The sequence below is a fragment of the Erpetoichthys calabaricus genome, chromosome 8 (genome assembly GCF_900747795.2).
Source record: "Erpetoichthys calabaricus chromosome 8, fErpCal1.3, whole genome shotgun sequence".
Classification (NCBI taxonomy): domain Eukaryota; kingdom Metazoa; phylum Chordata; class Cladistia; order Polypteriformes; family Polypteridae; genus Erpetoichthys; species Erpetoichthys calabaricus.
The window spans coordinates 109,729,448-109,743,056 of record NC_041401.2 but is presented as its reverse complement, the minus strand read 5'-3'; the positions used below and the strand labels follow the sequence as shown (position 1 = coordinate 109,743,056).

The 13,609-nt window shown below is 34.0% G+C and overlaps 1 protein-coding gene across 2 annotated transcripts in view; it reads right to left on the bottom strand.

The window, feature by feature from the left end:
• mcm3ap (minichromosome maintenance complex component 3 associated protein) overlaps positions 1 to 13,609 on the bottom strand; it is an 81,534-nt gene that overhangs the window by 42,633 nt on the left and 25,292 nt on the right. For both annotated transcript variants that reach the window (XM_028807254.2, XM_051930590.1), the window contains exons 9-13: positions 6,009 to 6,277; positions 4,162 to 4,324; positions 1,297 to 1,457; positions 798 to 1,039; positions 105 to 241 (exon numbers count right to left, since the gene is read on the bottom strand). In XM_028807254.2, the coding sequence (XP_028663087.1) occupies positions 105 to 241; positions 798 to 1,039; positions 1,297 to 1,457; positions 4,162 to 4,324; positions 6,009 to 6,277 (972 nt within the window). The remainder of the gene's footprint in view (positions 1 to 104; positions 242 to 797; positions 1,040 to 1,296; positions 1,458 to 4,161; positions 4,325 to 6,008; positions 6,278 to 13,609) is intronic.

Here is a 13,609-nt window from a genome sequence, read left to right as displayed (position 1 = left end):
GCTACCTGGAACAATCAATATCAGCAACTTTAGTGAAAATCTCCAACTACTGAATATGAGTCTAATGAGTTTACTGTTTATATGTAACCATTTAGCAGCTTTACCTGATCAGTGTATATAGGCTGGGGTTTAGCAGCTGGCAGAGAAGATAATGTAGGCTGAATATCAGACTGTACAACTGACCGTATCAAAGAGTTTGAAGGAGTACATAACACAGGCATTGGCTCTGGTTTTATTATCGCTACAAGATAAAAGGAAACCCAATGTGACAGTTAGAAATCATAAGGCATCAGATTACTACAAAAATGAGTAAATAATGCATTAAATAAAGCGAAAACTAAGAAACAACCTGTATGACAATTGTGTGATTTTCCTATGACAGCTCTTCAAATTACAAAAATGTGTAGAATCAATAAATATATCTCAAAAGCGAGGAAATAGTAAAAGAAATATACCAGTTTTAATATTCAGGAATACATGAACTGTCACACTATTTATGTACAAAAAAAAAAGTGTGTCAATTTTGTAAACAAATTCTAAAAAAAGCATCTTATACGATAAATGCATTACTAATGTATCAATTCAATGCCAGATAGAAAACTCATGCAGAGAAACTGAAGATCTTTAATATTCAAAACAAGATTAAGGAAATAGAGGTAAAACTAATAGAAGGAAATAATTTGATACTTTATAGACAATCTATATATTACATGCACCTAATTAAAGCGTGTAATAGGTCAAATGTAAACACAGCCAGTCAGAACATGTCAAAACAGCAACTGAAAAGTACTACACACCTGTTGCTTCAAATGGAGCTTTCACAACAGACGTAGACGGCTTAGTGGTTACCATGTCTCCTATGTATTTATTCCTGGCATCAAAGCTGGACATTGGTGTATGCTTTGGGGCAGTTGGTAAGTGGCCACCATTTACCACCTCTCCAATCAACATGGTCCTCTTTTGCAAAATATCTGCCGATTTCTTGGAATGCATAGGAACTTCAGGCTCCTGGTAACCAAGTCGGCTTAACTCCACCATCCTACAGCAAGATTAAACCTTGCTATTACTAAACTAATAAAAAGTTTACTAAACAAAGGGCAGATAACAAAAATTATGACCACCATCAGCAAAGTAAAACTTTCCTACTACATTGCAAAAAATAACCAGCCATCTACTAGAATGTTCTTATTTACAATTCTCCATATAATAATGTGTCTTTACTAAAAATGTATTCTTCTCCCATCCATTCATTATCAATTATGAAAAGAAGCTTTATGATAAGTAGTTTCCACTCACCCATCAGTCGCTACCAGCCCATGCTGTACAACAAACTCAGTTGCTTCATCTGCATCTTGAAACATCAGCATTTGAATAAGGCCATCAATTGGAAACGCTGTTGACCTCTGGGGGCTTACAGTATATGCAATGTTTAGGGCTTTCAAAGCACTCTGCCGCACCTAATAAGAGAGTTTTATAGGTCAGTTCTCGTAAGCATTATTCTCTAGGTTTGCTATTGTACTTATTGGTCTAATATGATGATGTGTCTACAGTCCTAAACATTACTGGCACTCTTGCTTTTAAGTATGTCATAACAATATCCCCAGGAAGAAAAAAAAAAAAAAAACAGCTTTGGTCTGCATTCATTTGTTTGATACAGACCAGTACATGATCAAACAGTAACAATTTAAAAAGAAAATGTGTAGAAATTGTATAAAAACTAAAAAATTGTAATGAAACAATCATTTGCACCATTTTAAATAGTTTTCATCAATTTGATTGGAAGAACTAAGTTCTCATTCCAATGAAATTAGAGTAACATACAAAAATTGCCAGCATTCCATGTTCCTTACTGACAATGACGAAAACAAGAGAGCTGTCTGAGGTCATCAAAAAAAACAATTATCACCAAAAATAAAAATGTAAAATGCTATAAAAGGATATTCCTGCTTCCACCATTTATTAAGAAGTAGAATACTGCTCATGAAAAACTCACAGGACTTGGTATGAAGAAGAAAATTGATCAAAGTCTGCAAAGGTTCAGATAAACTGTTAAATGAACACCACATAATACAAAGAGCTTAAAGCTGTGCTGAAGTAAAAGTTTTAACATACACTATTTACTAAATCTTAGAAAACCTGTGTTGACAATGGCCAAGGAGGACCCCTATGTTGAAAGGCAAACGTGAAAAGACACAACTGATGCTTGTCCAAATCTACTGGTAAAAGGAATATTGCAAACATTTAAGGGCCAGAAAAACTGAAGAGTAGGAAAAATTAGCAGCAGAAAAGGTGCACAAAATACTTGAGACTGCAATCATTTCCAAGGCTTGTGTAATCACGTATTAGGGAACGATAAGATCTCATTTTAATTTTCTTCTGTGGAAAAAAAGCAAATTAATCAGATATCTTTTTTGTTGTAAAACTTTGGACATACTATTAAGGTACTCCAAAAATTAGTAAATTTTCAAATATTACTGAAGATATTTTACATGATATACCCAAATAGAAGGATGCTAAATATAACTGACTAATATCAAAGTAACTGAGATAAGTAATGATTTATGCATTTTAAGTGTTTTATTTTAAAATACTGCACAACGGCATAAGCACTGGCTAGAGTGTTAACCCCCTTTAATGGGAAGCTTGTCTTTAGAAGCAATGTTCCACATTATGCTGCTCCATACTTCCCGCGAATACCACACGCAACTGGAGTACTAAGTGAAAAATGGAAAATTTGTACATAGCATAAATAAATCTACAAATAAAAAAAACTAGCATGAAATTAGCTTATTGTTACATTGTTGCTGACAAAAACTGTTTAAGTAATTTTGTTTGTAGTTTTAAATTGTTGGAAGAAACAAAATTGTACTCGCATGTCAATTAGATAATATTCTAGCAAAATTCAACCATTTTTATCAACAGAAAAAAAAACCCACCAGGAAGTGACTACTGAAAAAAGGACCCCCATTAAATCCACTTGCATTTCTTTAAATGTTACATTATTTACTATAAGATACTTGTAAAATCAAAACTAGTCTTTACAGTTCTAAAAGAAAAAAGATGTCCACAAATGCATTACATATTTAAGGAAATGATACATGTAACAGAAGAAGAAATAGATACAAAAAAAAAAATCTCATATTAAAAAGTCGATCACATTGCTCATTAGTTCACTCAACAACAGAACCTGTATCAATGAAATTCATGATACCCTCACACATATAATAGGTTAAATACTAAAAAAACTAAATAGGTTAGTATAATACTTTGTTTTAGCAGGATGTTGTATGTTAAATACTGAAAAGTCTGGAGGGGTTTGTGAAAACCATAGGAAATATTTTTTAAAAAGCCATAACAAAATTTATGCAATTTTTTCAAAAAAAATTCTTTAATCCTTTGTTATAGATGTTGAAGGTTGTTTCTACTTAATGGACTGAAACTGTTTTTTTACAGATTTTTTTGAGGACTGTAAGCCTATGAATGAAAACCCATATATGTTATAAATTTAAGACATCTACTGATATAAATTGTAAACCTTTGCTTATTTTACCCCCAGATGATCCAGAATTTTGCCAGGACCAATAAAAGAATATTGTTAGATATGTACTGGTCTAGTGAACTTGATTACAGTATATCTGCTGCTACTGTGTTATTATTTAAAAATTCTTTAAAACAAATTAATTACCACAATGCTAAGCATTTTTGCTGCTGTCATAACTCCTCAAGGAAATACTACCACTTACTGAATAAACAGGTTTATTTACTTTTACATGTGAGCTGCCTTTCAATTAGCTATCATTTTTAACTGCACGTAACAATTTATTCAAAAAATATTTTGCGAATATCACCATTTCTTTTAGAAAATAAGGTCTGATGTTAATTAAAGAATGATTCCAAAATAAAAATGAAACACTAAAATGAAGTACATTACAGATTCTCAAACTTTCAAGCAGCACTGTATAAAAAATAATGTTACCAGTAAGTTGAGCCTTTCTGCAACTAATGTCTAATACGACAGCTTTAGGTTGTTGAGATATACAAGAAGTAAAATTACATCAAAAATACTTTGTCATACTGCCATCCAAAGCTCTGATCAAGGAGAAATAATCAACATATCTGAGCACTACAAAATATACACCAAAGTGGCTGCATATCACTCACCTGTTTGAAATATCTATGCAGAATGCAGCTGCTAAGATAAGAAGCACGTCTGACAAGTTTGAAGAATCTCACAAAATTGTTGCTATTCAAAGCAGCAAACACCTGGACAGCATATTTAACCTCTGGAGAATTTCTTATTTCTGCACGAAACTGTTGCACCTCTCTTCAAAAAAAAACAAATAAAATAAATAAATAAAAAATAAATAAAATAAATAAAAAAAAAATCATTTTAAATTAGATATAGCAGTACATAGTTCAATGAAGTGAAAGTAACACTATTCATGAATCCTTGGGCAAGTAATTCATTTAACAAATACAACAGTTTTACACTTTCAACTTTAAGACATAGTTTCTATTAGAAAGAGAAGACAACTGGAGATACAAATGACCCCAGCAGGGAGTTAATGTTGCCCCATACACCCTAGAATTTGGGGTTAAGCCTCAAGTGGAGGAATGATGAAGGATTAGATTAGAGTGAAACAGTGAGAAGGGTAAAGCTTAGTGCTACTTCTGTAGGCAAGTGGATGAATCATCCCACCTGACAGACAAGGAGCAGCATTAGTTTAAATAATGACGAACCTAGAGTTTTGTTGTTTTGTTGATCTTCACACATTAATTCCGCTACATTGTTTAACTTGTTTATATATTTTTACAGATGCAAAAAAATACATAAGGAAGTAAACATATAGTGAAATGGAGAAAAGGAGTGGTCTCAGTAAGTGAGCAGTTGGGCTAAATATAATAGGAACTTTATGGACATGGTTAAAATTCATACTGTAAACAAAGATTACCAAATGGAAAAAAACTACTCACAGCAGTTGAATATATTCATATGGGGGCATAGTCTCAAAGAGATGAGAGAATAAATGAAAACACTTCCCTAAAAGTAGTACCATAAATTTAACATATACAGTGGAACCTCGGTTCACGACCATAATTCATTCCAAAACTCTGGCCGTAAACCGATTTGGTCGTGAACAGAAGCAATTACCCCCATAGGATTGTATGTAAATACAATTAATCTGTTCCAGACCATACGAACTGTATGTAAATATATATTTTTTTTTTTAAGTTTTTAAGCACAATGAAAGTTAATTAAACCACAGAATGCACAGCGAATAGTAAACTAAATGTAAAAACATTGAATAACACTAAGAAAACCTTGAACAACAGAGAAAACTAACACTGCAATAGTTCGCGCTATAGCGATACCAACCGCTGGCTAAAAACACTTTTTGTTTTTTGTTTTTTTTAAAGCACAGGGAAAAAAAATGAACATTTGAAAAAATCTGTAATTTAATAAACCATCAAGAAAAGTAACATTGCAACAATGCACGCTCCCTGTAAATAGAAGTGAAAACAAAATCAAGCCCAGTGCATTCTTTAAGCTGTCTTCCTACCTTATGTGTCTCTCTCTTGGGCTGCCCGTGTGTGTGCGCGGCTCTCTCTCTCTCGCGCTGCCTGTGTGTGTGTCGCGCTGTCTTGCTCTCTCTCTTGCTCGCTGCACAGGAAATGCACAGGGAGAGACTGAACATGTACAAACCGAAACGGAAACTGGCTTCTTCGTATACAGAGTGTGTGGTCGTGAACCGAGGCAAAAGTTTGGTGAACTTTTTGGTCGTAAACCAATTTGTATGTGCACCGAGACGTTCGTGAACCGAGGTTCCACTGTACTGTATTTATGGTTTCTATTATTTACCATATTGAGAATGGGCTTACTATATACAGGTGCATTATAAAGAAAATCTGTTCTAGAAAACCAGGCTTAAAAAAGGGTACAAATAAAGTCATCAACAGTAAAATTTACAATTGCTAAAAAAAGAGGTAGAATAGAGATAAGGGCACACCTGAGTATATCCCCTTCATTAAGTTTGACCAGAATCATATATTGCCGGAACTCTGGTTCTCCTTGACAATGAATGCCCTTATTTGCTAAATCTTGATACATTTCCTTCAGGCTTTGCAAGCATTTAGTCATATTTTCATTGTTGATCTTTGCATCAAATGACATCATAGGCTCTTCACATAGATGATGAGCACAATGAATATGAAAGCGTGCACATTTTTCAATTAATGACACAGTGAGAGGGTCACAAAGGTGCTGCTGAGTAATATCCTAAAGTATGTAAAAAAGAAAAAAAAAATGTAAATACAAATTGTAATTATTTTATTAATTCATATTAGACTCCACTGTATCTAGTCATTTAAACATGAATGACAAGATCGGTCAGACATTAACATTTAGATGCTTCCTTTCCCTGTAGGAGTTTTCTTACAGTACTATTTTTTCTAGTTTATTATGATAAAGAATATAAACTCTGCCATTGCTATGTATTAAAATTAAAAAATACAGAATCACATGACACTTACAAGCATATACCTGAGCACCTCCATCCCATCTAAAATTTATACTTTTAAATACTAGAGGTCTTGATTAATTCCCTGTATAAAGACTAAGGACTATAATTCTTAAAAGAAAAAAAATCATTCAATATACAGCACTGATGCACTGGTCTCTAAAAATGTGAACCGTTGAATTCCTCAGTGTCAAAGATATTATGCAGATACTGAGAGTATTCATTATGCTCCACAGGATTATTTCAATGTTGTTTTTTGTTAGATTCTTTGCCACATCAGTTCAGACACTATATAAAGAAGAATGTCTTTCAGTTTTTATCCAAAAGACCAGTATGGCTATTTTCTATATGAAAGCATCTTTTCCTCTTAGAGAGAAATATAAAGATTGTATATACCATCTAACTTTACTACTACAAACTCTAATTGCGATTGCAGATTTGGTATTATTTTGCCTTTATAGTGTTTTATTTATCTTCTTTTGTGCTCTTTGAAACGTAACTTTGTACATTTACAAATAAAACAGTGGAAATTTTACTTCAATATAGCACTCCATGCACAAAGCAAACAGAAAATGCCTCCTCTTAACTCTAAACTACTGTTTTACTTGAAGCTAAAAAAAATATGTATGCTGGTATGTAATTTCATAATAATTATGTTGTTAGATTTAAGCATAGCATTTGACACCCCTGACCACTTTATTTTATTACGCAGGCTGAAAAATTGCATTGGGCTCACAGGCATTGTGCTTGCCTGATTTAGTTCTTATTTATCAAATCGATTCCAGTATGTACAGAAATGTGCTGACAGTACTCCATCATTATATTCAGAAGTTAAATATGGTGTATGACAGGGTACAGTATTGGGACTTGTACTGTTTTCACTTTACATGCTCTTATTTGGATCTATTATTAGAAAACATAACTTTGTATATTATCTGCATATGAGTGAAAACTAATTACAGGGAGTCGTCGACTTACAACCCATGCATCCAAATGTGGTTATAAGCTGATGACTACCTGTATACCTTTTTTTTTTTTTAAGATCAAATGACACCCTTAATTAATTGTCAGTGAGTTAAAGGAGTGGATGGATAAGAACTACTTGGAATACAGAAAAAGCACAAATGTTAGTTTTTAGAGGGAATGATGCTGACTGCACCAACAGTCTGTCACTTTTTAACTCTGTTTGGAATCACCATTAATTGAATCAGCATGCATCTTATTATCTTACATCTTGTTATCTTAGACACTAGTGTGTAATTAGGAACACACATTGCAAAACTATCCAAAACATGTTTTTTCCATCTTAAAAATGTTGGAAGATTAAGACATTTTCTATATATGAAGGATACTAGTAGGAATGATTACTGCAAATCTCCTGATGTATTTCGAAAGTATACAGCCAATGGTTAAATGGCGATTGCAAAGAGCAAAAGTGATAAGGGGCATCTTTGTCAAGTACCATGTTCTAGTTTGAAGTTATCTGAAATAATTAAGTTAATACAAACTGAGGCTTCTGGACTAGTATAAAGTAGATTGATCCATGCACATATGTTTGGGCAGAACCCAAATTTGTGCAATGTGGTGAATAGATAGTCCCATTCAAACATATCAAATGCTTTTTCTACATCTAAAGATAATAAGATCTCAAGTGTTATATATAATGGCCGTCTATATTTTATTAAACAAACGTCGAAGTTTAGAAGTATCCATCTTTAATAAATCCAGTTTGGTCTTATGATATTACCGAAGGAAGCACGGTCTCAAACCTTCTGGCTTGAACTTTGGAGAGTATCTTAACATCGTAATTCAGAAGAGAGATTGGTCTGTATGATGCACATTGTAGTAGGTCCTTATACTTCTTAGGAAAGATGGTAATTAATGATTGGTGAAAAGTCTGAGGTAGAATTTTTTGTCTATAGCTTCTATAAACATTGCTAATAATAGTGCAGCTAATTTATTTGAGAATTTTATTTGTAGAATTCCACTGAGTAGCCATCAGAGCCAGCTGCTTCCCACTTTGAAGTGAGTTTATATAGCATCTAGTAATTCTGAAAGAGTCAGCGGTTTGTCTAGTTCCATAGCATTAAGAGTATCTAGCTGTGGTACCGCTAGTGAATCAAGAAACTCATTAGATTGTGTTTCATCTTCTTTAAACTGAGAGGAATTTAAGGACATGTAGTACTCTCTAAATGTGTCAGTTACATTTTTATGGTCAATAATTTTATCTGTGTGTTGTTAATTGCTGTTATTTCATTATGGACTTCCTGCGTATGGATTTGTTGGGCTAAGATCTTATTGGCCTTTTCTCCACGTTCATAATAATGTTAAATTTAAAGATAAGCTGTTCTGTTCTTTAGTAGTCAAGAGATTAAATTGTGATTGCAAAACCTGTCTTTTCTTATAGAGTGCCTCATTTGGTGACCTGGCATATTCTAGATCTATTCTGGTAATTTCACTGATTAACTCAGATGTCTTCTTGGTTTACTGTTTATTTTTGTGAGAAAGATATGAAATAATCTGTCCTCTTATAATGCCTTCAGTGTTTCCCAGAGTATACCTGCTGAGACCTTTGAAGATGCATTTGTCTCAAGAAAATAATCAATTTCCCTGGATGATGAATTCTATGAAGAATCCCACCCCACCACTCTTAAGTAAGTGGGAATCAAATGTTCTGTACTACTTGAAATTGGGAAAAAAATTCTCACTTGGAGGATCTATTCAATTTTTTTTTTTTTATATATAAATATGGCAGAATCTAAATCAAAAACATTTTAGAATAAGCTTCCATTTCAAGGAGAAGTACACTCTTCTTTTCTTGCTCCTTATATTGAGTAGCTTCAGCTGCTGGCTCCTCCCTCTCTCTCTTGGGTGGGGGTCAAGTTTTGCTTTGATTTGTTAAATTTGAGTTGGCTGCATGGAATGTTATTCCTTTATAATTAAGATCAATAAAAATATATATAAAAAAAAGGAATGACAATTGTAATGTGTTATTCACTGGCTGTTCTAATTGTTCTTTATGCAGCTTTCATTTAATTCAAGCATATCCTGACTAGAGCTGCCGATTAGCTGTGTGTACTGCATTTCTATTTGTTAGTCCTTTGTCAGAAATATAAGTATAGTAACACACCGCTTAACGCTGCCCTGTTTAACACTGTTTCGGTATTACGCATTTTTTTTCGAATTCTAATTTTTCATTGATTCACTTTGTAGTCTCATAAAAGCGCAGTTTTCATTTTCACCATAATCGCATGACTTGATTAGATACTCGCATGCAGTCTCATGGTGCATTTGATATCAGTGCAGCACAGTACATTACGTATGCCTGCTGCGTCACTGTTCATTTATGATTGGTCATCAACGTAATTGTATAAGGATATAAATACAACATTTTATTTTACTGTGAAAAAATAATTATCCCTTTTTAGTTTTAAAATGAGTGCTGCAAAGAAAAAAAGTGACAAGAAAAAGCATTTCACTAGAAACTAAAATGCAGGTGCTCAGACAATTAGATGCAGGTGAACGCAAAATTAGAGAAATTAGTGTTTCTGAAGATAAGGAACAAAAAGAACTTAACGGATTTTCTTAAAAAAAAGTTTAGCCACTATTACAGAAATTATGGATCAGTTTATACCAAACAATCCAAATTTTGCTAGAAGTTCAAAGGCAAGAGAAAGTGTCATTGATGCGATGTCTTGCTATCGATAATTGCTTGCTGAACGACAGAGACAAGGCAAATGACGTTAGATGACTTCTTCACCAAAAAAAAAAAAAGTGTTAACCTTCCTCATCACAAACATTAATTATGTATTTACTCGAATATTTTTGATTTTCATGAATAATTTATGACTAAAAATCGATATTTGAGCAATAAAAAATTCTATAATGTAAAAAAATGTAGTATTCCTATTACAAAATAAAACAAAAAAAAAAAAAAAACTTTTTATTCTCTGTCCTGTTTCGCCTATCCCCATTATTTACGTGTTAAGATGACCTTGTTTAATGCTGTTAATGCTGTTTCACTTAGCACTGGGATTTCTTGGAACGTATCCGCAGGGTCTTACTGTAATAAAATTATATATATATATATATATATTCTATAATAATAAAAGGCAAAGCCCTCACTGACTGATTCACTCACTCACTGACTGACTGACTCACTCATCACTAATTGTCCAACTTCCCGTGTAGGTGGAAGGCTGAAATTTGGCAGGCTCATTCCTTACAGCTTACTTACAAAAGTTAGGCAGGTTTCATTTCAAAATTATACGCGTAATGGTCATAACTGGAACCTCTTTTTTGTCCATATACTGTAATGGAAGGCAGCAAGATGGCCATAGGAGACTGAGTTGCGTGTCGCGTCATCACGCCTCCCACGTTATCACGTGAACTGACTGTGAACTCAGTACGTAGAAAAGAAGGAGGAGCCCCAAAGAGCGCTGAAGAAAACATTCATTATACAATTGACAAGGCAGCGAAACAATAAGAAGCGAGTGAGTGACGCATACAAGCATAAGACATGACTGTGAACTCAGTACGTAGAAAAGAAGGAGGAGCCCCAAAGAGCGCTGAAGAAAACATTCATTATACAATTGACAAGGCAGCGAAACAATAAGAAGCGAGTGAGTGACGCATACAAGCATCTTCATAAGACACGAGGTATAAAAAAAGCACGGTGTAAACCGTAAGTCTAAATTAACTTTATAGAAACGCTCCCGCTGCCGTTTGCAATACCATATTCGCAAGATACAAGTTTAATGAGAAGACACGAGGTATAAAAAAGCACGGTGTAAACCGTAACCTTAAATTTAATTTATAGAAACGCTCCCGCTGCCGTTTGCAATGCCATATTCGCGAGATACAAGTTTAATGAGAAGACACGAGGTATAAACGACAGTTTGCATCACTTTGTAACAGAGTTAAAATTGCTGTAGCGAGAAACTTTTAACTGCCGGGTCTTAGCTAACATTAAATAAACCCGTGGACATCGCAACATCACACAAGAGAGCGGCTCACGTGAAGTGACTGAACGCAGCAGGAGTGATCACTTCCATGAATCAAACCTGTTCAAAAAACACATTACACAATTGATAAGGTAGGAAAAGAATATGAAACAAAGCACGGTATAAACCGTAACTTTAAATTAAGTTTATAGAAACGCTGCCGTTTGCCATACCATATTCGCCCCTGCGAAGCGCGGTGATTTTGCTATATATATTAAACTATTTCAACCATTGTATAATCTGCTTCTCGCAACTGAAAGAGGGCACCGTGGCAGAAGTTAGCCGACTTGCTCACCAACCACAAGCGTTACCTGGTAGGTAACCACCCATACAATCAGATTGTGAATCAGACTACGAATGCCTGCAATGTAATTACCCCGATCTACATGCTGTCAAATGAACGAACCACACGCCGTGGCACAACGTTAGGGGCTTCGCCTCTACGTTCGAGGATCGATTCCCGTAAGGGAGTGCAGTGACTGTGTACTCCTGATGAGCCCACAATTACGGCGAAACACGTGTCGCATACTATGCATCTTCAAAGCACGGTGTAAACAGTAAGTTTAAATTGAGTTTATAGAAACGCTCCCGCTGCCGTTTGCAATACCATATTAGATGACTTTGTAACAGAGTTAAAATTGCTGGAGCGATAAATTTTTAACTGCCAGGTCATGTCGCGTGTTCTTGGGTAGGTACACCAAAAAATGTATACATTTATGCATGTAATGGGCAAACAAAAAATGTACTATACCCGAAAGCACTACAGTAGTACTAGATGTATCTTTACTTCTTAAATGTTAATGTTTTACTGTTTAATAATTTATACGCTTCTTATATGTTATTCAGATTCTTTTATCAAAATACCAGTAACCGCGCACTGCACGATAACGTGGAGTGAATACACTTGACATGACCATTCATAGTATTTATCCTCTTTCTCTGTACGTTTACCATTCGTTTGCTCAGAGGTTGATGCGCTTGCTGCTTAATGAGCAGCTCTTCACCCTAGCGTCTCGCTGCTTCTCTTCTTTCGTCGGCATCTTTTCCCGTTAAAACTGATTTTTTTTAAAACTTAGTATGTTTTCTTTAATTTTTCAGTTAAGCTGGCACTTAAGTCTTCAATCTGCCTCAAGAATGATTAGTGAAGGTGGTAGAGAATGAAAACGTCAGCCGTACGCATCCGCCACGCACGCACTGGTGCGCGCAGCTGTGAGTTGATTCTACAATAAAATAAAATAAAGATAAAAAGAGTAATAACTTGTAGCACCGCTATTCAATTACACTTGCCTAACGCCTCTCCTAAGGGGAAATACTGTGGGATCTGGGCATCCATCAAAGCAGCAATCACAAGCCCGATTAGAAAGCGGGAAGCTGTGATTTGTCGTCTCCCTCCCATGTAACAATCACAGCCCGTGTTGCAACGCACTATGTATGTATATATGTGTGTATATGTATGTGTGTGTATATATATATATATATATATATATATATATATATATATATATATATGTTCATATGTGTGGGAAAGCGAATAGTAGACGTGACGTAGTATATGTGTACCAAATTTCAAGTCAATAGGTGAAACGGTTTGCGAGCTACAGCTGATTTAAAATCCTGGACAGACAAACGAATAGCCACGGTAGCGTATTATAGAAGAACATTTTACTGTTTAATAATTTATATTTATATGCAATGTGCTTCTTATATATTACTTCATATTCTCATATGATAATGATGTTAATGTTGTTTATATTGATTTCTATGTTATTGTAAGTGCTCTTTATTTGTGGAAAAATAAATTTGGCAATTAAACTTATTTTATACATTTCATTTTTTTCTCTTGCACTCAGTGAGCGAATCCACTGGGTAATCAGCTATATATATATATATATATATATATATATATATATATATAGATATATATATATAGATATAGATATAGATAGATAGATAGATATAGATAGATGTGTATGTATGTAGATATACAAATATGTATATGTATATATATGTATATATGTGTATATATGTAGATATACAAATATGTATATGTATATATGTATATATGTGTATATATATGTAGATATACAA